At 37.2% G+C, this 27835-nt stretch overlaps 1 protein-coding gene across 5 annotated transcripts in view; it reads right to left on the bottom strand.

Annotated features, from left to right (window-relative positions):
• Positions 1-352: 352 nt before the first annotated feature.
• Positions 353-27835, bottom strand: part of SLC39A12 (solute carrier family 39 member 12) — a 70201-nt gene continuing 42718 nt past the window's right edge. For 2 of the 5 annotated variants that reach the window (XM_081820701.1, XM_081820702.1), the window contains 3 exons: positions 26593-26751; positions 24639-24826; positions 355-1005 (listed from right to left, as the gene is read on the bottom strand). In XM_081820701.1, coding sequence (XP_081676827.1) covers positions 877-1005; positions 24639-24826; positions 26593-26751 — 476 coding nt within the window. In that variant the 3' untranslated portion in view covers positions 355-876. Of the gene's footprint in view, positions 1006-5503; positions 5577-24638; positions 24827-26592; positions 26752-27835 lie in introns of all 5 variants that reach the window. The other 3 variants (XR_014145487.1, XM_081820704.1, XM_081820703.1) reach the window with 3 other exon arrangements.

Below are 27835 nucleotides of genomic sequence, written 5' to 3'. Positions count from 1 at the left end.
TAATAATTTTTCTGGGTTATCAGTACTGCAGCTTGCACATTTCACGAACTTACCTACTGAAATAACATTTAGGTTTACTCAAGAAAATATAAACTATATCGCATCATCACTAATATTGTATCCATAGGCGCAGTCTGTGGAATTTGTGAGAGTTTATGCATTGATCTACTGCCTGACTCTAGCTTTATGAATTTAAAAAAATTCTTAACTTCCCTTTTTGTTTCCATTTCTCCTTACCTAGAACAGATTTTATTTGGTGATTAGAAAGAATGCCGATCTATTATCCTTTAGGCTTCCTGAATTTGCTGATTTATAAGCATTTATGAGCCAGTGGGTAATGCTTCCAGGTGAACTATGTTATATTGGTTTTCCAAGAATTGACTCAGAGTCTGACACCCAGTAAGAGAAGGTCATACAAATCATCACATTAACACGAGACTTTATTACATTTATTTGTAATTTATTTTGCTTATGGTTTCTCGTCTTACAAGAAGAAAAATATTATTGACATCAAAGAAGTTGCCGCCGATTTGATCCCAGCAGGCGTCTGTCCACTTCAAACACTACATTCTTTGTTAGCAAAACAATATTGTTTGAAAGTTTACCAGCATTAATTTAGAATTTGCTAATTACTCAAAAAGATAGGAGTTCCATCATGGTGCTGGGTACTGATACCAAAATTTTAATTGAGGACAACCTGACATTTATATCCTAAGACGAAAGTGCATCATAAAATTAATAAGTTAATGAACTAAATAACACACACCCTTCCTCGAAGATAAAAATGCTTAATTTACCAGCCACTCTAGAGTACAACAAAAGAAACAAAATTAAGCCGTATAAATTTGCTTTTGAAGGATTTTGATACTCTTTAACTTATATTTTAATATTTTGTTCATATATAGCCAACAGTAAGAGAGAAAGCCAACCTAGGGTCAATCCAAAGTTCTGCAGGAGAAACATCAACCAGGGTCGCCGTGTTTGAACATGAGTCATTTCAGGAAGCTAAAAAAAGAATAAAAAACCAGAATAAGATCCAGATATACTCACTGCTGGGAAAAGTTTGGTGGGAAAACATGAGAGACTCTGTTATTCAGAACTTAATAACCTTTCAAATTCCCAAACCAGTTACAAAATGCTTAATACCTACTCTTGACCAAAATTTAAAAGTATAAGATAAATTAAATCATTCGACTGTAGTTAGAAGGATCCTAGTGTTGCCAGAAGTCTTAAAATGACAGTTATCAGCTGAAAGCCAACCCAACCCTTCTTACTTTTGTTTTCAGAGAGTGCTTAAATGTAAATAGATAGTAGATATAAAGTATTATTTTTGACTGTTCGGTTAGGTTTATGAAGCCGCTAAATATACTTGTTGTTATGAAGCATATATTTGTTTCCTTTCAAAGAGATCACCAAAGAGGTCACCAAGGTCTTCCTGACCTTTAGGACAATAAAGACATCACGCGCTAGGGCTGTGTTTTACTCTTGGAGAGGCAAGAGGCAGCTGTATGGTTAGTGGAATGGCTTTAATACCATGTAGAAGAAAATGTTCTTGTGAGCGTCCGGGGGAAAAGCACCTCAACATGTTCCTTTTTTAAAGTCTCTTTGTATTTATTTTTTTTAGTTGAAGTATAGTTGACATTGTTACCTTAGTTTTGAGTGTACAACATAGTGATTTCACATCTCTATACGTTGTGCGCTCACCACAGATGCAGCGACAGTCGGTCACCTTACAAGGCTAGAATACCATGGACGGTATTCCCTATGCTGTAGCTTTCATCCTCGTGGTGTTTCCGTCCCATGTTCCTTTGAATCCCTCATCCTAAGAAGGTGAGAGTGACTATATCTTTTGCATGACATAGTCATTTCTATTGGAAAACCGGCTTAGGTCAACATGGAGGCAAGACTTCACCGGACCATGACATTATTGACATTTTGGGTTGGATAATTCTTTGTTATGGGGCTCTTGTGTGTGTTAAAGGATGTTCAGCAGCATGCCTGGCTTCTACCTGACAGTTGTCAGCTGTTACCTCTGACCCCAGTTGTGACAACCGCAAATGTCTCCAGATGTTGTCACATGTCCCCTGGGGGGATAAAAAAAATCACTTCTGGTTGAGAACTCCTGCGTTATTTACAGCAAGAAAAAGGTAACACCTATAAAATATGCCAGGGTTTTAGATTTATGGCAGTCAAATGGTTGATGTATTCTTTTTCTAGGTTGACTTGTTTTTTTTTAATGTCTGTACAAGAGTATCCTGAATGTTCTCTTTGGGTATGCTTGAGATAGATATTTCTCCGTTTGATTAGAGAAATTGACAAGATGATTAGGATTATTGTGACCTGCTATCTCACACCCTAACACTGAGCAGTGGGCCAAAAGGCAAAGTAGGATCCAGAAATGCTGTCCTGGGTAGATAACCTTAACCAAATTATGTGTCCTTTTGATGTTTTTCTGCCATGTTTAAACATAAGTTTAGCCATACTACTTTAGAGTAATCCTGTATGGTTCATTATCTATTATAAATTTACAATGACATTTTGAAAATCCATAGACTATTCCCAAAGAGCTAGCAATCGATGGTACTCTTGAGGGAATAACAAGATACATACACTGGAGGTACCCAATACATCTGAGTCTCAACAGTTTGTAAGCAATTTCCTTCAAGCATTTACTTCAAGGCCAGACAACACAGGTGACCAGTTTCCTTCTGTCTCAATTATTTGTCTATCAGACCATCTGTGAGACATAATTATGCCATCTCTGGTCACATAAAGGCTCAAACTTTGATTAACCTTATCTCCAAATACACTAAGACATTGTGTAGTTCCCTCTCCTTGTTTTGCAAGCAAGGTAATTAATATTCATCCTCAAGATGTGGATGAATTAACATCTCGTCTTATGTCTATTGTGTCTAGTGCCACCTGGGTGTTCATCTCTGATGAAGTAGAAGTAATTTCTAAAAAGATTTCTTTTGGGCAAATACTCCTAAAATAGGAATAACTGACTGAACCATCGTGATTGTTTTTAGTGAATTGTTGAGAAAAATACTTCAGCCAAGATACAAAGCATGGTGGTGAAAACGGTTCTAGTTCAACAGGAAGAACTTGAGATACATTTTCAAACCATCAATTTCTTAACCTACATTTTAGGAAGCTCATTTTCTAAGTTCCATCTTTGCCTCAAATGACTACTCAGGGTCTTTGGTTGGAAAGAAGTAAGTCTTGATTAGGTAGATTTAATAGCCAAAATGTTTAAGATACAAAACTGCAAAGATTAAGTTAGTGTCTTTGGACTTCCTTCATAATCTCAAACAAGTTTCTGTCCTGACTAAATCAAAAAAATGCCACAATTTTTAAAAAACAAGTGTTTGATCTACTGTTTTTCTCACCAGCCTAAGTTTATAGACCAGCTGTTGGCTTATAGTAACACATGATAAAATTGAATAAATGTGTTTAGAAGAGTTTCCAGGCTCTGTCAGTGGCCACACTCCCAGTAAGAAAACCAAGAATCTTTGATTCTGAGTATGTAGATGACATTATCCACAAGAAAACACCATGAATATTTTACAGCTCCAGGAGCCACCATTCACATGAATGCAATATCTTCTGGGAAGTTTTGCAGCAGGATCCCTGCTTTTCACTTTTTAATCAAAATAACTGGCTGTACAATATCTTGCCATCCATGTAGGTGTGCCTCCTAGCAGCTCATTTTTTCCTTGAGGTCCTTCAGGATGCTCGAGCTGAAGGTCTTATGCAGTGCTTACTTTCATTTTCATCTGTTTTATCATGCCCTTTCTTATATCCCGCACCCCCATTTACTCCTCATAATCCTGCAAGAAACAAAATTATTAACTCCTTTTAGTTAGGAGGAAACAATGGCTCAAGGAGGATAATGACTTACTCAAAGTCACATGGATGTGACGTCAGAACTAGGACAAGAAGCCAGCTCATCTCATTACTGTAGAGGACTGTAGGAATGCAGACAATACAGACTCCATCTTTGGCCCTCCATTGTGTTCATGTTTGTTCAGTGAGCTCTCTTAGGGCTATGTGTTCTGGCCCCCTTGGAGATTAATATACATACCTTAGAAATGCCCACTGAAGCTGGGATTAGGGGAAGCTTATTTTGGCCTCCCATGAATCTGTTAGAGATAACATAGTCTTTCCCCTTCCTGATGCACAGGTGATGCCCAAGATCTAATTAAAAGTTAGCTGTCAGTTAGGGGCATGCAAGCCCTTGGAGGTGCATGTGAATCTCATGACAACGACCTTCTGCGTGTCCCCTCTATATAATCTGTGCACTAAGGTCTGGATTTTGCAGAGAATAACTATACCGCTGCCATGGATCATTGCCTGCCCTACCCCCCCATCAATAAATTACCCTGAATAAAATTTTGTGTGAACTATATGGAGTGGTCTCCTTCATTTTCTGTTTTCACCATGCTTTCTCAGTTTGGGGGATACTTTACTGTCCCTCCTCCACCTTCTAACAAGGACATATAAAGGCCTGTAAAGACCAGCTCTCTACCTGAAATTCATCTCTATAATGACCAACACATTTCTACCTAATTAGAAAAAAGTGTAAATATCAATGCTAACAATGTTCAACTAGACATAAAAGTCATTGCATGTGAAAACATAATGAAAATATATTATGCAACATATAGATATCATGCTGCTTTTGTTATAAAAGTTATGTTATTGGTTCTGTTTTTAAGGCAGACAACATGTACTTGAAAAAAGCTATTAAAAAAAAGACTAATTTTGTAAGCCTATAAAAATGGACAATGAAAATCAACATTTCAGAAAAAAGTTTGAGAGTCTCATTCTGATATGGATCATCTTAATTTGGATGGTCTATCTGAACTTTTCATGTCTGTACATAAATGGGCTTGGGAAGAAAATCCAGCTAAGCTTACTTTTGAGACAATACTTGGCTCCTTTCTGAATGATTATGGATGAACATATAAATCATAATATCTCTTGGATATACACCAAAATGCCAGAGAGTCTTACAAGAAGTCTTTCCAAAAGATACAAATATAAAATGCCAAATCTCAACCATGTCTGATTACAGCATTTCACTTACTTTGAATCTGCTCATATTTTCTTTTATCATTTTGGCCAGTAAATTTTGAAGGAAAATAAAGATCCATATGAATTAATTTTTAAGGGTATATATTTCGTTTCTTTTTAAAATATTCCTGACATCAGCTTTATTACTTCCCATTTCTCCCTGGATTTCAAGAAAGAAAAGTCCCCTTTTCCTCTAGGGTAATTAAATTCTTTTATTGAACAATTTTATAGATCTTGATTTATACCCTAAGACTCGAGGGGGTGAAATGATGGATAGAGTATGTTAACAATGAAGAAAATGGTCAGGAAAAAAGAGAAGAAATGTTAGCAAAACACCTTTGCCCAGAGATAGAGCCAAGAGATATATTTTTTAGATTTCAGCCAGAAACTTGGAAACCTTGAGGTAGAAAGTAATTTTCTTTTTTACCTGCAATGTTTAGCAAGTTCCCCAACTCAAATCAGTGGATGCCAAAACATGACAGTCAAGGAATTGTAATTTTCTAGAAGAAAAATTTAAAAAAGAAGGAAAAGAAATAAGAAAATCTTTACCTAAAAGGTAGTCTTTTATCATGGCATTGTTTTGTTTTGTTTTCAAATTTGAATCAGACACAGGAGAGAAATTACCCAAGATGCGCCAAGTCTACACAGCGACTGACTTGTCTGCAGATAATGACCCCTATAATTCTAACGAACTGAGATGTAGGTATGATGGCCAACTGCTAATTAGAATTTCTGAACATTTTAGAAAGTTATATTAAGTAAATGATTTACACTTGAGTCAGTGTCCATAACTGTATTCATAGTCAAGCTAAAGTTTTAAAAGGAATACTCACAGAGAACGTTAGAACCCATCAGGAAAGAAACCAGAAAAATTATAATGTCATAGGCTATGTAATAATTATATACCAGGGAAGACGTATCACACAGGAGGATGATCTATAAAACATTCTCTAGAACTAAGATTTTTGGTCTCTCCTTACACATCTAAGCTTCAGAGTCTTGCCATGCAAAGCCTTCTCTGTCTACTTACATCTGTAATCTGAAACTGGTTTCTTGTTGGTGTTAAAGATCTCTCATTAGATATTTCAACATTTGCTTTCAGTATGAATCATAAATGTACATACTGAAAAAGAAAGTTCAGCATCCAATGCTTCTAAAAAACACTAAAAAAACTAAGTCCTTTCATTATGAAAAACTTACAATTTAAATATAAATACTCAACATTCACTTGCTGAAGACATTCGGCGATGTCTCTTTTGAAGGTTAAGATTGTAATTCAAATATTTTTCCTCTCTCAGGAATGCATAGTTTTTGGCATTATTAACTTTCAAGAGAAATGATTTGCTTCTCCATTCATGAACCTCCTTATACCATCTTCTTTTCAGAAGATCCCTTAAACCCTTTGTGCACACTGAGTTGCGTATATACATTTACATTTGCTAAAAGGAACCACTTTTGTTCCTAAGAAATATGATGAGAGAGAAAACCTCAGAAACTTATTTTATAGGCTGTCCTAATAATGCTTAATCTCTCTAGGGGCACATATTCCATGCACTGCTCTTACTGTCACATTTGTAACAAGCTTAATTGTGTCCTTGGAGAAGACCCACATCTGAGAACAAGATGGAAATTTATGAGTGAAAGTCATGATTTGGCTTGCAAATCTGCAATTATCTGTTTGCATATGCAAACTATACACTTAAAAATTTAATATCAAAGACTTCTGGTTTCTGGTATGTCATACAAGATTAGAAGTCACTAATTCACCCAAGAGCAAGTAAAAAGACGAAGAAACTGAAAAATCAACAACTCTTCTCAGAAATGACAGAAAAGTGAGATCAAATGGCTGGCCCAAACATTGGAGAGAAAAACAAGTGTATATAGAGAATCAGACTTACCTGAGCAGAAACCTACAAGCAGAAACTTTTGTGGAAACCAGTGCCAGGGTAGAGAAATAAACTGTAATTGCCAAATTACTAGAGATTTAGTGTAGGTAAGCCTAAAAGTTAAAAAAATCTAAGGGGACCCAGTCTTAAGTCTTAATCCACACTTTTGTGGATTTTTCTGCCAGGAGCTCTACTGAATTTTCACAGTGAGTATTGGGGGGAAATCCCCTCATGCTTTCATCTGGAGGAAGATAAAGGAGCCATTTTGAAATATGCCAGAGGATTCTGATCTTAACAAGGACTTCCCTTAGGAGAAACTATTTTATCAGAGCCTAACCTGCTGGGGTTTTATTAGACTTTATCCTGCCTAGGGAAGGGAAATACTCAAATTCACCCCCCTCTAGCCATTCTCTTCCACCTAAAGGGGGAGGAGACAATAAGTTCACCATCTGGGAGCACCAGCTCACCAAAAGACCAAGACCCAATCAAAGAACTATATAGTGCTTCCCCTTTCCCCATACCTTATTACTACATTATTAAAGGACTATTTACCACAGTTCCTTTTACCCAGTACATCATGTCATCCTTTCAACAAAAATAACATGAATTACATGAAGGCAAAAAACACAGTTTGAAGAGACTGAACAACCATGAGAACCAGAGTCAGATACAGCAGGAAAGTTGGCATTATCAGACCAGGAACTTAAAACAAAACAAAACAAAAAAACTATGATTGATATGGTAAAGGCTTTAATGGGAAAAGTAGACAACATAAGCAATCAAAGATAATATAAATGGAGAGATGGAAATTCTAAGAAAGAATAAAAAAAAGATGTTAGAGATCAAAAATACTGCAAGAGAAATGAAGAATGAAGGGCTTGTTAGTAGATTAGACATGGCTGAGGAAAAACTCTTGAGTTTGAAGTTATGACAGTAGGAACTTTCAAAATTGAAAATCAGAGAGAAAAATGACTAAAAAGACCCCCTAAAACACAATATCCAAACCATGGGGGGAAAGGTGTAATATCATACCAGAAAAAAGAAAGAGAAAAAACTGAAGCAATATCAGAAGCAATAATGGCTGTGAATTTCTCCCAAATTAATGTCAGGTACCAAATCACAGATGCAAGGAGCTCAAGGAATAGCAAGCAGGATAAAATTGAATCAATAATTAATAACCTTCAAAAAGGTTATTCACCAGTGAATTCAACCAAACAGGAAGAAATCATACTAATCCTCTACAATCTTTTCCAGAAGACAGAAGCAGAGGGAATACTTCCCAACTCATTCTGTGAGGCCAGCAATGTCTTAATATAGAAACTAAAGGCATTATATAAAAACTATAGAGCAATATTTCTTATGAACAGAGATGCAAAACTTCTCAACAAAATATTAGCAAATCGAATCCAACAATACATAAAAAGAATTATACACCATAATCAAGTGGGATATATCCAATTATATAAGGCTGGTTCAACATTCCACAATCAATTACTGTGATCTACATTGCAACATCAACAGGCTAAAGAAGATATCAATAGATGCATAAAAAGCATTGGCAAAATTCAACACCCATTTATGATAAAAACTCCCAGCAAACTAAGAAAAGAGAGAAACTTCCTCAAAATCATCATGATCATCTGTAACAAAAAAAACCCTACAGGTAACATCATGCCCAATGGTGAGAAACTAGAAAATTTACTGCTAAGATCAGGGACAAGGCAAGGATGTCCCCTCCCACAACTGTTTTTCAACATCAAATTGGAAGTCCTAGTGAGTGCAGTAAGAGAATAAAAGGAAATGAAAAGAATACCAAAAAAGGCCATCTATGTATAAAATCCAAAAGAATCATAAAAACAAACCCTCCTAGAACTAATAAGTGCTTATAGCAAGGTCGCAAGATACAAAGTTAACATACAAAAGTCAATTCTTACATATGAGGAAAATGAACAAGTGGAATTTGAATTAAAAACACATTACCATTTATATTAGCCCCCAAAATAGTGCTATACCCAAGTATAAATCTATATGAGAAAAAGTATAAAATTCTAGTAAAAGACATCAAGGAAAAACTAAATAAATCTAGAGATATTCCATGTTCATGGGCAGGAAAACTCAATATTGTCAAGATGTCAGTTCTTCTATAGATTCAACACAACCCCATTCAAAATCTCAGCAAGTTATTTCACGGATATTGGCAAACTGATTCCAGAGTTTATATGAAGAGGCAAGAGACCCAGAATGGCCACCATAATATTGAATGAGAAGAATGAAGTTGGAGAGTTGACACTATCAGTCTTCAAGAATTACTATAAAATTATCACAACAGTGTGGAAATGGTGAAAGAACAGAGAAACAGATCAATGGAATGGAATAAAGAGGCCAGAAATAGAACCACATAAATATAGTCAACTGGTCTTTGACAAAGGAGCAAAAATAATAAAATGGAACAAAGATAGTCTTTTCAATAAATGGTGTTGGAATTATCAGACATCCACATGTTAAAAAAAACCAAAAAACAAAAAACAACCCTATAATGAATCTTTACACAGAACTTCTACCCTTCACAAAAATTAAGTCAAGAAGAATCATAGGTCTAAATGGAAAACACAAAACCATGAAAATCCTAGAAGATAACAAAGGAGAAAACAGATGATCTTGGGTACAGGGATGCCTTTTAAAATATAATACCAGAGACATGATTCATGAAAGAAATAATTGATAAACTGATCTCTTTAGAATTAAATTTTCTTCTCTGTGAAAGACAATGTCAAGAAAATGAAAAGATAAACCAGAGACTGGAAAAAAATTTTTGCAAAAGACATATTGATAAAAGACTGCTATCCAAAACATACAAAGAACTCTTAAAACACATAAATAAGAAACAACCCAGTTTTTTAAAAAATGGTTAAAAGACCTGAATAGACATACCTCTCCAAGGAAGGTACACAGATGGCAAATAAGCATATTAAAAGGTGTTCAACATGATATGTCACTAGCAAATTTCAAGTGAAAACAGCAATGAGATATCTCTACACAACTACTAGCATGGCCAAAATCCAAACATTGACAACACTAAATGCTGACAAGGATCTGGAGCAATAGGAACTCTCATTTATTGCTGGTGGGAATGCAAAATGGTACAATCACTTTGGAAGACATTTGGAAATCTTTTATAAAACTAGCCATATTCTTATCATATGATTCAGTGATTACACTCCTTGGTATTCTCCTAAATATATAAAAAAGGTTCATACAAAAACCTGCACACGGATATTTATAGCAGCTTTATTCATAATTGCCCAAACCTGGAAGCAACCAAGATGTTCTTCAGTAAGAGAATGGATAAATGCACTGTGGTACATCCAGACAATATTATTTAGTGCTAAAAAGAAATGACCTGTCAAGCCACAGAACAATGTGGAGGAAACTTAAAGCATATTACTAAGTGAAAGAAGCCAATTTCAAAAGGTATATATTGTATGATTCCAACTACATTACATCTGGAAAAGGCAAAACTACAGAGATAAAAAAAAAAAGATTAGTGGTTTCTAGGGGTTAGCAGAAAAGGAGGGATGAAGAGGCAGAATACAGAGGATTTTTAGGGCAGGGGAAATATTCTATATGATATTACAAGTGTGGTATATGTCACTTGTCAAAACGCATAGAATGTACACCACCACACGTGAATCCAAATGTAAACTACAGACTTTGGCTGATAATAATGTCAATATAGTTTTATCAGTTATAATAAATGTACCTCTGTGGTGTGGGATGTTGAGAGTGGGGGAGGCATGCATGTATAGGTCAGATGTTATTTGGGAATTCTCTGTGCTTTCTATTCAATTTTGTCATTAACCTCAAACTGCTCTAAAGAAATATTTTTTTAATTAATTTTTAATTAAAAAAATTCCATTTCCCAGTTATACTAACCACATTTCAAGGGCTTGATGGGATAGCCATACATGAGCAGTGGCCACCACTGCAGATAGTATAGACCAAAAAAAAAGCTGATCATCTAAGTCACTAGATAAATTTTTTTAAAGGTTTTATTTATTTGAGAGAGAGAGAGAGAGAGAGCACGATGGGGGGAGGGGTAGAGTGAGAAGCATACTCCCTGCTGAGCAGGGAGCCCGAAGCAGAGCTCAATCCCAGGACCCTGAGATCATGATCGGAGCCAAAGTCAGATGCTTAACCGACTGAGCCACCCAGGCACCCCTGTCACTAGATAAATTAAAGAAACACTCTTAGCAGGAAGTATAGGCCCACTGGGAGAAGAATTATAATGGTTATGGATCATTTTGTATTTCTTCTGTTCCACTCACACATTCCTATTATTCTAAAAATAGAAAAAAAAAAGGAAAAGAAGAAGGAAAAACTAAAGCATATTTTGAGTTACTGAACTGTTTAGTGGCATACGTCAAACTAGATAGTGCCATTTCAAAGTCTTCTATTTATACTCAGGACAAAGGATTTTTTTCCAAATATTTTCCACAGTCTTATACCAGTAATATATCTAGATTTTTTGCAAATGATCATCATTGCTAGAAAGAGGCACTGGAACATCTGTATATTGTCAAATGCATGAGAAAAAAAATTAGCTTTGAATATTCACTCGTCCACATATTCACAACAATGTTAATAAGGCAATCAATTAATTTTTCTTTGGATCTTTTGAAGGGTTATTTGATAATTATTCACAAATAACATGTTATCTAAAAAATGATTACAAAGAGACATGTAGGAGTTTTTCCATTAAATAGGTAGGTAGATAGGTTTATTATGGTTCTTAATGACACCCACAAGTTCACACAGTGTTTGCAAAATCGAACACTCAGTCTTTATGATCCTTTATACATACGCTGTCTCCAAGAAAATTTTCTGAGGAAGTCATCCATGAGATCACAACTTGCTGAAAAATTATAAATTAGAAAGACTGTTGGCCTTAATATATCCAATAAAAAGATAGCCTGATTTTTGTTTGTCTTTCTTCTCTCATCTGTCAGCTGACCAACTTACCTGTTTTAGTAAGTATTTAACCACAGAAACAGTCACAGGACTTTTTTGCTTTTCTCCCAGACTGTTGACAACGTGAAGCCATACATAGGTTGTTTCTTCATGGAAGTGATCATCTCATGCTTTCAATAAACTTTAGATGAACTGAATTTTAAACAACCTATGTTAGTCCTAATGAGTAAACAAGATTGTATCTGGCATTCACTGTCACAGACTTCATAAATTTAACAAGGAAGTTGCTCTACTAAAGAAAAAATCACACAAGGATCAAATTTGTCATACAGTCTTCATCCCTTCTAACTTTTGGTAAAAGTAAAGATTTCTTTTCTTTACATATTCTCAACAATGCATGTTTATCTATTCATACAACTATAATTGAGGAAGAAGAGAAAAAAATGGATAACATTGAGGCAGATTTCTGTTTCTAGTGAGTTAAAAAACAAAATGAGAGAAATGAGCTCATGTGATTAATGATGGGATTCTTCTGACTTGTAAATGTCTTTAACTTAAACAACTGTATTCACTATATTACATTTAAAAATTACTGCTTATGAAACATATCCTTCTGATAAATAAAAATTTGTTGCCCAGTGCCAGTACCTTTTCTACTTCTGAGATGTTAAAATGCAATTAAAAATTCAGCAGTTGTATGATACAAAATCAACACAAAAATCTGCTGTGTTTCTATACACAAATAATGAACACTTTGAAAAAGAAGGATATTAAGAAAACTATTTCATCTGCAATAGCATCAAAAAGAATAAAATACTTAGGAACAAACTTAACCAAGAAGGTACAAATAAAGGGAAAGACATCCCATGTTCATGGATTGGAAGACTTAATATTGCTTGGATATCAATAATAGGTAAAGTGATCTACAGATTTAATGCAACTCCTATCAAATTCTTAATGATTTTTTTTACAGAAATAGAAAAACCCATCTTAAAATTAATTTAAAAAAATCTCAAGAGACCCTGAATAACCAAAACAATCTTGAAAAAGAATGAAGTTCAAGGTCTCATGCTTTCTGGTTTCAAACTTAACCACAAAGCTACAATAATTAAGAGTGTGGTCCTGGCATAAAGCAGACATATAGACCAATAGAATACAATAAAGAGTCCAGAAATGAATTCTTGCAAACACAGGCAATTGATTTTGACAAGAGTGCCGAGAGACAATTCAGTAAGGAAAGAACAGCCCTTTCACCATGTGGAATTGGGAAAACTGGATATCCACATGCAAGAAAATGAAATTGGACTCTTACCTTACACCATATACAAAAATTCACTCAAAATGGATCAAAGACCTAAATGTAAGACCTAAAACTATAAAACCTTTACAAGAAAACGTAGGCAGAAATCTTCATAACATTGGATTTGGCAATGGTTTCTTGGATATGTCATTAGAAGCTCAGGGAAGAAAACATTAGAAAAAAATAGCTTAAATATGATTTTACTGGGCGCCTGGGTGGCTCAGTCGCTAAGCGTCTGCCTTCGGCTCAGGTCATGATCCCAGGGTCCTGGGATCGAGCCCCACATCGGGCTCCCTGCTTGGCGGGAAGCCTGCTTCTCCCTCTCCCACTCCCCCTGCTTGTGTTCCCTGCTGTTGCTCTCTCTCTCTGTCAAATAAATAAATAAAATCTTTTAAAAAAAATATGATTTTACCAACATGAAAAACTTTTATGCATCAAAGGATATTATAAACAGAGTGAAAAGGGAACACATGGAATAGGAGGAAGTATCTGTAAATCACATATCTGATAAGAGGTTAATATCTAGAATATGTAAAGAACTCCTACAACTCACTCACACAAAAATCTAAACAAAATTATCAAAGGACTTGAATACACATTTTTTCCCAAAGAAAATATACAAATGGTCAATAAGCACATGAAATGATGCTAAAGAACATCACTAATCATTCAGGAAATGCAAATGAAAACAACGAGATACCACTTCACATCCATTAGGATTGTTATTTTCAAAATGACAGACTATAACAAGTGTTGGTGAAGATGCAGAGATACTGGGAGGGTAAAATGATGCAGCCACTGTGAAAAACAAATAATTAAAATTAGAATTACTATATGATTCAGCAACTCCACTTCTGGATATATACATAAAAGAACTGAAAGCAGGGACTTCAAGATCTATTTGTACACCCATGTTCATAGCAACATTAGTCACAGTAACCAAGAGGTGAAAGCAACTCCGTGTCCATTGATGGATAAATGCATAAGTAAAATGTTGTGTGTACACACAATGGAATATTACTCAGCATTAAAAAGGAAAGAAATTCTGACACATGCTGACATTGATCAACCTTGAAGATCTCATGCTAAGTAAAATGAACCAGTCACAAAAAGACCAATACTCTAAGATTCCACTTAAATGAGGTACCTAGAGTAGTCAAATTCATAGAGACAGAAAGCAAACAGGTGGACGCCAGAGAGTAGGGGCAGGAATAATGGGGAGTTAGTGTTTAATGAGTATGGAGTTTCAATTTGGGAAGGTGAAAAAAGTTTTTAAACGATGGTTGTACAACAATGTGAATATACTTAATGTCATTAAATTATACACTTCAAATGGTTAAAATAGATTTCTTTTAAAGATTTTATTCATTTATTTGTCAGAGAGAGAGAGATCAAGCACAAGGAGGGGGAGGAACAGGCAGAGGGAGAAGCAGATTCCCCGATGAGCAAGGAGCCTGATGTGGGACTCGATCCCAGGACTCTGGGATCATGACCTGATCCAAAGGCAGATGCTTAACCAACTGAGCCACCCAGGTGTCCCTAAAATGGTAAATTTCATGTTATGTGTATCTTACCATAATAAACACCACACACACACACACACTCTCTCCAAGGTTTCACAATTGCTTTAACTCTTTAGCTTATTATAATATTACAATAAGCAGTATTTAATTATATCCAAGAAACTATGTGATAGGAAGAGGTGTCATTCATTGCCTGGTAAGGATTCATTATTATCACTTTGCAGTGAGAAACGTGTTACGTTTAGATCTCAAAGTCCTGGAGCATAGATATTGTGGACTGAATGTTTTCTTTCCCTCAAAATTTGCATGTTGAAACCCTATGCCCCAGTGTGATGGTATTAGGAAGTGGGGCTTTCGATGAGGTCATGAGAACGAAGCCCTCCTGAATGGGATGAGTGCCCTTATCAGAGTCCTGAGACACCTTGCTTCTCCCTGCACTCCACCATGTGAGGACACAGCAGAACAGCCATCTGCAAACCAGGAAGCAGGTTCTCACCAGATACCAAATCTGCCAGCACCTGGATCTTGGATTTCCCAGCCTCCAGAATTGTGAGAAGAAATGTTTGTTCAAGCCACCCAGTCTATGTTTTTTTAATTATAGCAGCCCAAAGGGATTAAGAAATTACCCCATAACATAGTCCATTTCTAGAGAATTAGAATCCTTTTTTTCATAGTCTGCAGTGTGGACTACTTCAAATTTCTTTGTGATTGTCGGCTATTACATGATGGAGGGAAGTCTATGTCTCTTTTCCTTGAAGGAACCTGGCTGACTCCCTGGCTGCAATTGGTTGGGGAAGGTTGGCTATCCACAGAATGAGGTTTTATCAGCTACAAAATCTCAGGAGGGCCCTGCTGGATTTCTCTTTCTACAATATTCTGGAAGACGAAAATTTTCTTTGGAATATTTGCTGAAAAATATTCCATCAATTCTTGCCTCTAACAGTCTCCTAAGACTTTAATTCAGTTAAAGTTTGGGTGTGGTTTCAACCTAATCTATCCTTTTGTTATATATTTTCTCTTTTGTTTTATTGAATTCATTCTCTTAGTCATTTCTTTTGACAGCAATGTAAAGGAGGTTAGAAGTATGTTCTATTTTATGGGCAGAAGATATGAACAGACATTTTTCCAAAGAAGACATCCAGATGGCCAACAGACACATGAAAAGATGCTCAACATCACTAATTACCAGGGAAATGCAAATCAAAACCACAGTGAGATATCACTTCACACCTGTCAGAATGGCTAAAATAAAAAACACAAGAAACAACAAGTGTGGTGAGGATGTGAAGAAAAAGGATCACTTGTGCGCCATTGGTGGGAATGTGGAAAACAGTATGGAATCCCTCAAAAAATTAAAAATAAGATTACCATATGATCAGTAATTCCACTACTGGGTATTTACCCAAAGAATACGAAAACACTAATTTGAAAAGATATATGCACCTCTATGTTTATTGCAGCATTATTTACAATAGTCAGATTATGGAAGCAACTCATCCATCCAAAGATGAATGGATGAAGACGATGTGGTCTATACACACAATGGAATATCACTCAGCTATAAAAGAGGATGAAATCTTGCCATTTGCAACACCATGGATGGATTCTCGAGGGTATAATGCCGACTGAAATAAGTCAGTCAGAGAAAAATACCATATGATTTCACTCGTATGTGACATTTAAGAAACAAAATGAATGAGCCAAAAAAAAAAAAAAAAAAAAAGAGAGAGAGAGAGAGAAACAAAAAACCAGACTCTTAAACAGAGAGAACAAACTGACAGTTACCGGAGGGGAAGAGAGTGGGGAATGGGTGAAATAGGTGAAAGGGATTCAAGAGCACACTTATCAAGGTGAGCACTGGATGATATATAGAATTGTTAAATCACTATATTGTACATCGGAAACTGATAGAACACTGTATGTTAATTGTAACGGAATTAAAAATTCCATGGGGGTAAAAGCAGTTGCCGGAATAATAATACTGTCTTGAAATAAAATTCACAGATTCTATATGACAAAAAAAAAGTGCATTCTATTTTAGCATCATATTTGATTACTAATAATAACACCCTCAGCACAGATCACTATGTTGACTCGACAATATCCTAAAATTGGGAGATTTGTTCCCATTGACACAAGTCCTGTTTTGAATTCAAGTCTTTTTAAATTAGTAGCTCTCTTCACACAACAACTTAATACAGCAGTTTTAATTTTCCTTTGCAAGGAAAGAAAGCAAGGACTACAGCTTTCAGCGTACCTGGGATCACCAAGGTGAAGGTACCAAAGAGGAGGCTTATCTTTTAAAATTCAGCATTAGATATTTTATTTAAAAATTCAAACACAGGAGGGGCACCTGAGTGGCTCAGTTGGTTAAGCATCTGCCTTTGGCTCAGGTCATGATCCCAGGGTCTTGGGATCGAGTCCTGCATTGGGCTCCTTGCTCCACAGGGAGCCTGCTTCTCCCTCTGCCTCTCTTTGTCTCTCATGAATAAATAAAATCTTTTTAAAAAAAATTCAAACACAGGATACTATAGACTTCTAATTTCCCGATCTTATCTTCCCAAGGGAATTTATGAAGCAGTTTACATCAGAAAATAAATGAAAATCTCTTTTGAAAACTGAGTTGTAAGACAAAGACCAAACACGATTCCAAGAGACAAGGATATTACCTGCTTTTAACTTGTATTTAATAGTTCACTTCTCCATTTTTTCCTTAGGGGAAGTGATTCAGTTAGACAAATTCTTAATTGTATAGCTCAGGAAAGAGAGTCATTAGTCATCTTCAGTATTTTCCTAAGAAATGGATAACTTTGGAAGATGTGTGTGCATGGTTTAAGAGACTGGCTAGAAGGAAAAAAAAAATACAAGGAACAAAAATACAAACATTTCTGGTAGTCAATTTTTTTAAAATCACAGGGCACATTTATCAAAATTGGGTCTATTAGTCATTTTCTCAGTAGAAAATATCTAAGCATAGAGTTTGACTGATTTATAGAGAAAGAGAATAAAAATCTTTCAAAATTGTTGGTAAGAATGATTCATACTTCTTGCTTTTGTGAAGAAGTAATTTTGCATGTTAAATTATATTACTTTTGCTGCCTGAAATGGTTTTTAAATGCTTGTCATTTTTTTTCCACAGAAAAAGTGTATTTTAAATGATGTGAGTTGCACTCCTTGATTTCAAGTACAATATTTGTTGAAAGAAAATATGTATATCAAGGTTATTTTATATGTCTTTCAAATAAAATATCTCCTTTTATGGAAGCATATTGTTTAAAGGGTATCACACCTAGGTATTTTCAAACTTCAAAGAAAAGATAGCTTACTAGTTTTTTGGAGGGAGAAAGGACTCTTTTACTAGGACCAACTTGGTGATTGTAGATTATTGACTAAATTGCATTGGATATAACTAGCTTTCTCTGAGAAAGCATGATTCCATCAAAATCAATAAATTGGAAGATAAAGAATAATGGGGAAGTGGGAATAGGATCAATATCCTAAAAGCATAGGAGTCTATTTTAGTTTAATTTTGTAGTCATGTGATTAAGAAAAGCTGAGAAGCCTTGCTAGAAAGTTAGCTGTTTTGTCAGTCAATTTACGTTCTTTTCACCCAATTCACTATCTTGAAGCTATTAAATTCGCTGAATTAAAATAAACATAGAGAAGCCAATGGATGCTCTTCATCTGACTACTGATAATCCTATTTATTGACTGGGTTTAACACATAGATCTTACTTTTGTGTGTGTGGATTTATTTTCAAAGCAGAGGATCTTAAGTTTGGAATCAAAATATTCTTATCCTGCCTTTCACTCAAGGAAAATTATCTGGAAATTGGAAAAGCCTCCAGGCAAAATCTGGTTATGATATTACGTCAAGAAGACACTTCTTAGAGGGGACAGATACACAAGGTACTCTATGCGACTGCTCTTCAATCTTGCAGTTTCAAGATTGAATGAAATCAAGATTGAAGGAGCATTAGTAATAATCTGGAAGAGGAAGAAATGTTTTCAAAGAGCATCCCTTCAAACAAACAAACAAGCACAGAGGGAAGGGAGAAAGATCCAGAGAACTACATAGTTAGGGAGATTGGTTGAGGAGGGGGCTGGAAAGAAGGTCTATTCTCAACTAGATGGCCATGATGTACATGGAGGGGGCACCCGAGTTTCGTCTCATTTTGTTTTGACGTAAACTGGTGAGCTCAGCTCTTTCTTCTCTACCACCTACCTCTCAGAGTTACAACTTCTCCACTATCAGCTTGGGTGCTATCCACGTACTGGGGTCCTGGGCAGTTGTCCAGTTTTGCCAATTCTAGGGACTTCTCTAGTTCTATCTGTGGTGATAGCCTCTTGAAGTTTCTATGGGCTCGTTGTTATGGAAACAGTTTTGCAGGATCTAAAACCTTAGGAAAAATGCCTAAAGGTCTGAAACTTGTTTCAGATCCAAAATAAGCCTTCCCTTGCCATAATCTCTTATATTCTTTAAAATGAGTTAATTTATTCTTTAAATAATAAATCGTATTTATCAAAAATAAAGTCTCTCTTACCCAAACTGAAAAATTATACTTCCAAGGCTTGTGTTTTCCTTCTAGTTGAGAAAGTCTGTAGACTTTAGAGAAGGTGAATATGAGAAATCCTCTGGACTTTTTTAGTTCTGAGAATTTTCTTAGAAGGAACTCTCGGTTCTCAAGTAGAATGGGACCGTCCTACATAGCGGCCTCTCTTCCCAAGCACATCTACCCCAGGGTTAGTAGTTAGGGAGTAGTAGTAGGGATATGTTAGTTTTCTCTGGTTGCTGTTAACAAATGACAACTAATCTAGGGGCTTAAAACAAGACAAGTTTGTTATCTAACAGTTCTATAGGTCAGAAATCTGGCAAGGGTCTCACGGGGCTAAAATCAACGTGTCAGCAGGGCTGTGTTCCTTTTGGAGGCTCCTGGGCAGAATCTGTTTCCTTGCCTTTTCCAGCTTCTAGAGGTGGCTGGCATTCCTTGGCGACTGGCCCTCCTCCTCCATCGTCAGTCACAGTGCCACATATTTCTGACCTTCCTTCCACCATCACATCTCTCTCTGACTACAGCTGGGGAAGGTTTCCCATTTTTAAGGACTCACGTGGTTAGAACGTGACCACTCAGAAAATCCAGGCTAATCTCCCCATCTCAAAGTCCTAAACCTTAATCACATCTGCAAAGTCTCTTTTGATATGTAAGATAACATATTCACAGGTCCCCAAGAAGAGGACAGGGGTATCTTGGCGAAGGGAGCATTATCTATAGAACACATCTGCATGAAATCTTTGTAGCAAACATGGGAATACAAAAAACATACCAAACCGATAGATCTGGTTATAAATACCATTGGGAGAAAGTGGATAGACAAGATGAATGGATTCTAACCTATTAATCCCTGGGATTATTGATTGTATCAGACACTTCTGTTACATTAAACTTCAAATACTCTATCAAGATGTCACACCTTACCTTCTATAGACAGGGGAAGACGAAAGGATGGCCAAGATATTCTGTGCCAACAGTAGGCAGAAAAGCAGATGTGACTCTACGAACATCAGACAAAGGAAGCTTCAAGACATAGAGTTTTCTCAGAGGTAAAGAGGGATCTTCCCGCATGATAGAAGTATCGATTCAATCAAGAGGACAGGCCAATCCTAAATATGCATGCATGAAGTAACAGAGTTTCAACTGCGTGAAGCAAAATTGATAAAACCAAGAAAGAAATAGGGAAACCCACAAACATAGGTGTATACTGTAGCATCACTCCTAATTAACAGAACAAGTGGAGAAAAAAATCAGTATGGAATTTGAGAATATGAATAAAGCCGTCAACCAGTCTGACTTAACTGACATTCACAGAACTCTACACCCAAAAATGCTGCACTCATGGACTTTCCAAATGCATATGAGGGCATTTACCAGGATGGACCATACACTGGGCCATAGAACATGCCCCAAAATATTTCAAAGGACTAAAATAATACAGAGTATATTCTCTGACAGTGAAGAAATGAAAATAACTAAGAGCTACTTATAAAAGTTACAAACATTGAGCAATTAGGCACCATATTTCCATAAGAAAAAAGTTACATGAGACATTTAAAGACATTTCAAAGGGATCCGTACTGAACACACAACAGATCTTTTAAGACATGGGATCCAGCAAAGTAGTGCTTAAAGGGAAATTTATAGCTTTCAATGCTTGGATTAGAAAAGAAGAAAAGATTTAAAATCAATGAGATGTCATTCCACGTCACAAAGGAAGAAAAGAAGCAGAAAATTAATGCAAGGTGAACAGAAGGAAGGGAATCCTAAAAATAGCAGAAATGAGAGAAAATCCTGAAACAATGATACACCATCATTGCCAACTCTTACATTGATAGAATCTGTGCTTCCTATTCCTGCAAAGTTTAGCACTGTCAGATCACAGATCTTTGTTTTTGAGAATACACCAGGGAGCATTTCCACTGAACTTGAACCTGTAAGTACGCTTGTGCTCTTTCTGCCAATAGATCGACCAGCAGAGATAAATGTTATGAAACTGGTGGGAGTCATTGCCACTGGCTACCATGAGCAGGTAGGGTTATGGCTACACAATGGAGGAAGGAACGTATCTAGAAACCAGGGGTTCCTTGAAGCATCTCTTGGTGCTTCCATGTCTGATGACAATGGGGAACAGGCAAGCACAGGACACATGGCCCGACCAGGACAAAGCAGACCCCTCAGGGAACAGCTGGGTTGCCCTTCTAGGAAAGAAGGTCAGTCAGAGTGCTGCCTGAAAAGTGAGGAGAATCAAAGTTGGGTGCTGGAGGACAGAGATGGTTGAATATCAAATATTTCCACTGGGTTTGAGCGTGTTCTGCTAACTATCACGTATTGAGTCTTTCCTGAGTTTTTGGCTGGCTCCTGCCCTGAAGGGGCTCCTCGTATTCTCTCATCTCTGACACTCAGCCACTGCTGCAGAGACCATTTCCAAGGGGGTGTTGATTAGTTTTGCACAGAACTTTGCTTCAGCCCACCCTGCATTCCTCCTTCTCTTGCCCTGGGCTTCTCCAATGTGATGGCTTGGGACTGCGGTGGGAATTCCCTTGGTGCTCAAGCATGCATAACCTGAAAAGGGCGTGTGTGGGGGGTATGTTTGTGGGGCTAGCTTTGAACAATGGGAATAGGAGCCTCCCCACACCCAGAAGGCCTTGTGTGGCGGATCGCCCATAGTGGTGGTCGACTTAACAAAAATACATCGTCTTCTTGACTTTCTGTCATTTTCTGCTCCACTCCACCTGCCTTCCATTCCTGCCCCTGGGATCACCTCCAGGGCGAACTGCCTTCCCAAATGCCTTTGTCTTAGCCTCTGCTTGGGACAAACCCATCCTAGGACACCGATCGTTATAACAGAATGAGTTTCCTCTGGCCACCCAGGCCTGCATTCATTCTTAACTTTCTTTAGAAACCATTCAGTGCCTCTGAGAGTTAGTGTGCTTGGATAAGGCAATACCACTTTGGAGAATTTAGGCTGGCAGATTTCCCTAGTGAAGCCTTTCTGCCTTTCTGACTTCATTACTAATGGCCCCATTTTTGCTCCTAGTTCTTTTTCTTCTGGGAGTTTGAAATAACATGCCCAATTTCTTTGAGATAAACAAACAAGGCAATATGTAGCTAATCTTTTCACATTAGCCCTGCTCAGAAGGTGCCTGGTAAATTTCCAGCATTTAGTAAATAACCAGTGCATGAAAGTATTTCTCCCCCACCCTTACCCTTTAGTTACTGTTATTTATTTTCTTTCCTGTTTTACAGAGTCTTTAAACCTTGTTTTCGTCCCTTTAAATGACAAAAGACTATTTTCTCTGGCACAGCCCCAGAGCCCAGCAACAGTTAAAGTTGCTGTTATGTGAAAGAGTCTTATTTGTTTAGAAGTTACTCAAAAGGCCGTGAGAGCAGGCGACCTGGATTATACGAAGTAGCCCCAGGAAACTCGAGAGTATTTTCTTTCCTGTCTTTTTGCCAGGATGCCGGCTTTTCCTTGGCCAGTAGGAATTTGCAACAAGGTCAAGATTCATTCTAGTTGGAATCTCATAGGATATCTGCCACATTTCTTACAAGTGATTGCTTACGCTAACGAAGCAGCGGGAGAAACACTGAGGGGAAAATGACGTATTTAGCTTAGGGTTCTCCACGACAAACGGTTCTTGATAATGTTCTCAGGTCCATTTTGGGAGATCAGACTCTCTAACAAAGAAAAAGCATTAACTAGATAAATATACATCCATCATAATTGAAGAGAGATCCAGACTTAAAACAAAACAAAAAACAAAACAACAGAATAAACTTCCAAAGAATACAGCAACTGCCCCCAACTGAGTCATAAAGAGAAAGGAATTTAGAAGCGGAAAAATGAAAATCAGGAGACTCACGAGTGAATTTGAGGACTGACATACAGACATTTTAGACAAAAGGTAGTTTGCAACATTCAGCGACGAGTGACAGTATTCCTTTGGAAACCACCATGCAAGGCTAGCTATCTAGATTTCTCAAACTGGAAGTCTCACAGGATCCTGTGATACTGACCTTGGCTTGAGGATTGGAGTTCAGAAGAGGTGGGTTGACCTTGCTCCCCTAGTATCATCTTTACTATCAAGATCAGGAAATTCCCTGAGTATCGTAAATAATATCTAAGAACATTTCTAAACAGGGAAGTACCTTTTGGTGTTGACCTCATCTATCTTAATCTCATGAGAATTAAGAAAAACCACCAAAAAGTCAGAAGTATGTAGACTGGGGTTTAAAATGGTTGTGTTATATTTGAAGAGTCCCCTTATTGAATTCTACCTCCAGAATTCACTGTTACCTGGTTGTTTCAGTAAAGGCTCCTGCCTTTCAGATTTTTTTCCTCATGAGACATTCTTCTTCACTTAGTTCTGGGACAATAGCGAGATTCTGCCAGATCATGAGTCAATCCCAAGGGTCCTGTTCCACATACGACCTTCAAGATTGCTTATTTTACTTTTCCAATCTAACATTCATGTAATCACATATTTCACTTCATTTGGATGGGCTTTCTATTGATTTTCACTCTTCAGTATTTCTTTCATTCATTTATATCATTTTAACATGCATGATTCCAACATATGAGAAAAGATAGTTTTCGGACTTCTACCTCAACACATCCAAATCGTACCAAGTCTAATAGAAGGTGACTTCAAAAAGACTGGTTGATTTTGCAGATTCCAGAATTTAAGAGGCAAAAAAAAAAAAAAGTAAAATTTCCCAGCTTCAATTCCTTCATCAGATTGGAGAGGATGAAAAGTGGTAACTGAGTTTCCATTCATGTCAGCGAGGACCTCTTTAGGAAATATATGTTGTAATGTGAGAGGCTCCATACCATCCTCTTTCTCTTTTCACCAGCATGATAGAGTAAAACTTAAAGTCAAAAATAAGGATGAAATCATTTCTTTAAAAAATACAGCTGGTTAATTAAGTCAAACAGCTGATTAATGGCAAGTTCGGATGAACTATTTTCCAATGCGTAAATAAAATAGGTGGCTATGTTATAGCACTTTCCATTTTTCAGCTAGAAGGCTAGGCACCATATAGAGATGCAAAGCTGGAGCAGAGTGAACTGATGATCACTTTTTGGCAATTCGACAGGCTTCATTCACTCCACTGAAATTCACTAAAAGGATGTCAATATTTTCTGTATCTCAAATTATGTTTCTTCTGCCTACAACTTACTTTCTTGGATTACACAGAATATTTCCTTAGTCTTTAATATTATTAAATATATTCCTCTCTTCTCATCTATCCTTCCATTTTATGGCTTTTTCTCTGTTTTACATTTTCAGAGTTTAGAAAAACAACATGGAAAAGCCACAAAGCTTACCATTTCCACCAAGGATAAGTATAAGAACATTCCCGCAGTAACTGTTAAGATCCAGTTTTGAACACACGGATCAGTTGATACTGAGAGGCCAACGTATAGTCCTATGAAGGCCGTGAGAGCACTTATAAAATTCATAAGGATGGCAATCTTAATAGGAAGTCCAGAGCTTAAGAGCATGGCAAAATCTCCTGAAATTTAAGGGAAAAAGAAAATATAGTCATTGTATAAATGATGATGACTTTGCTAGAGTAATGTGCTATTAGGATGCTTCAAATTTCAGCGACTGGGACCAATTTTACAAGTTGACTGACCTGTTGATAAGACATTTTCTTATATCTCTCTAGGATTCCCATTATACCATTAGGAAGTTACATTTCAAGAGCTGTCTTCCTTTTACTAGTCCTGAATCTAGCATATGCGGAGAGAACTGGGACATATTCTTCAGGTCCTGACACCCTGTGACATTTTCAACCTAGATAAATGCAGAATACAGCACTTGCTGTTCTAGAGTTTTTAAACCTTTTTGCCTGGAAACTTGCCAGGCAAAATCACGTTATGTTGGCTTTTATCCTTTTCTTCTGAGAGAACTCCTGTGGGGAAACAGAGAACTACTCAATATGAGATTTTAAAATCATTGCAAAAGTTGGTTAGGAAAACAAATTTTTCCTTTAGAAAACGTTTTTACTGCCTTGATGATTATAGAAAAAGATTCTCTCCACACCTTTCCTCCTAAAGAAGAATGACCTTTTGCTCTGAGAGTCTCTTTTTGGGAGATAGGGAAGGGCTGAAATTCAATAAAGAGATAGTCTGGCGACTCAGTTTCTTAGTTCTGTGGCATAACTGGTCCCAGGAATAGGTCTTTTTTTTTTTTTTAATATTTTATTTATTTATTTGAGAGAGACAGAGATAGTGAGAAAGAGCTCGAGCAGGAAGGAGGGGGAGAAGCAGACACCCCGTGGAGCAGGGAGCCCCATGCAGGGCTCCATCCCAGGACCCCAGGATCATGACCTGAGCCAAAGGCAGAGGCTTAACCATCTGAGCCACCCAGGCGCCCCCTAGGAATAGGTCTTAAAACATCTTTGCTGGTTTGCCACAGCCTGTCACACTCCTCTGTGGTTTTAGTATAATAGCTAAAGGCAAGGCCACAGTATACGGCACCCAGACCAGGTCCTTGGATAAACTGCTCTAAGAAGGATGGGTGATGGGTTGGTGACAGGATTTCCAGCAGGAGATACTGAACACCCGAGGCCAGGGTGGCCCAAAGGGGCTATGTAGACCTGGCTGTGGGGGGCAATGAGATTGTCCAGAGCTCCCTCTCTAGGGCACGCGTGTGCCTGGAGCCAGTCCTTGCTGTTTCTGGGCTTCTTTTGGAAATGTCTATTTTGTCTTCTCTTGTTTCCTGGGAGGCAGAATGTGAATTACAGGGCTATTAAGATTATCCAGAAAAAAGAGCCTGATGTGCATCTGCTACCAGACGCCTGTCATTTCAATTTTATGCTTGGCCTTAGACATTTTATATAAATCAAGTTGATGAAACCATGGTTTGGCTTTAATTTAAATGTTATTTCATCTCATTGGCCTGTTTGCTGACCTAATGGGGAAAGTTCCCCTCTTAATGTTTTTCCCACATTTAATATGCAGATTTTAAAGTCTTTGCCAAAGATCTTTAAAACGAGGTTTCTCTAAATGACTTTCTTCCATATAGAACTCTCCAGAGTCCAAAACGAGTGACTTCTGGCCCTGGGGAAACATCATAAAGAGTCTAAGTGAATTTTATCCCAAGGTACAGAATTTTTTTTTCTAGTTGTCTTCTTCTTGCCGTTTAAATAGATTATGAATGGAAAGTATTCACCTTTCAATTGTGCGTCGGAAAAAGACGCCTACGGACCATAGCTAGAAATATACTCTGGCTTTCTCAACAAGCGGGAGGCAGCCACACTACTTTGTGACTTACCCATTTCATGTGGAATTTCGTGACACAAGATTGCAAGTGTGGTGGTCGCTCCCGACTCGGATGAAGATGAGAAGGCCGCTCCTATCACGAGGCCGTCTGCAAAATTATGCAGACTGTCCCCAACCAGTATCATTATTGCTAACAAGCTAATGGTTTTGCCTAAAGAACCAAATAAAGGTGTGAGAAGAATTAACAGGGCACCAGACATTTCATGGAACCCTTCACACACAACCAACTTCCCCACCCACCCTTGACATTCTTAAACCGCATCAAATTAAGCAACCCCGCTTTGTTTCAGCTTTTCCAATAAGTCAGGACTGGAGACCCAAATATAGTAATCGACACATTTGGCCGCAGGTCATTGTTTTCGTAATGGATCTGACTAGTAACGAGATAAATTACACGTGGCATTCACTATTCTGGCACCTTGTTCAGCTATCCCAAAAGAAAAAAAAATAAACATAATATTGTTAGAACCTTCCAAAATACCACCAGTGACCTCTGCATGTGCATCTTTTGTAAAGCACTTTAAAATAATTTAAGACCGTCCCCGTAGGATATCATTAAAATGAGGCTATTTTCCAAAACTGTCTCCTCTGGGTCAGACTATCCCTGGCATTAGTCTGCCATTTTCTGCTCATTGAGTTTCCCTTTCTGGTTGGCGCTCATGGCCCTCCCCAAATATCTTGTTCAGTCCCCAGCTGTGACCAGCACAGAACCACGGTCAACTCCGCCGGCCCCCAAATTAGCTTTGGTACAATTAGTTAGTGTCCTTGTCTTTCCGAAAAATAACCTTCAGTACTAGGCCAGCAGGACATTGAACAAAACAAAGAGAAGTTGTTTTCATGGGATTCCATTACATAATATACATTATCTGATTAGTGGAGACTCACTGAAATAATTAGTATCATATTTTCAATCATAATTGGGTCCAAGGTTTTAATGGACAGAATTTGTTTTCGAAAACCTAAAACTGTAATATTAGCATAACCCCCTTATGGAATTGGACAACTAATACATTCAAAAAGTACTCCTGGGATAACACTTATTAAGACAGTAAACCACCTCGAGATGCCATTTGATAGGAATAGCTATTCAAATCAATTTCCACTGTCTAAGACTTCATTAATTACTCAGCCCTTATGCACTGTGTGCCTGGTGTAAGTAGTTGTTGCTGTTAGAACTGAACCCAATATTCTAATAATTATACACTCAGTAAAAATAGAAAAAGGTTACCTCCTGG

This window comes from Leptonychotes weddellii, chromosome 5 (genome assembly GCF_054177405.1).
Source record: "Leptonychotes weddellii isolate Sample4059 chromosome 5, ASM5417740v2, whole genome shotgun sequence".
Taxonomy (NCBI): domain Eukaryota; kingdom Metazoa; phylum Chordata; class Mammalia; order Carnivora; family Phocidae; genus Leptonychotes; species Leptonychotes weddellii.
Note: the sequence above shows the minus strand (reverse complement) of the source record. Positions and strands in the feature narration are given on the sequence as shown.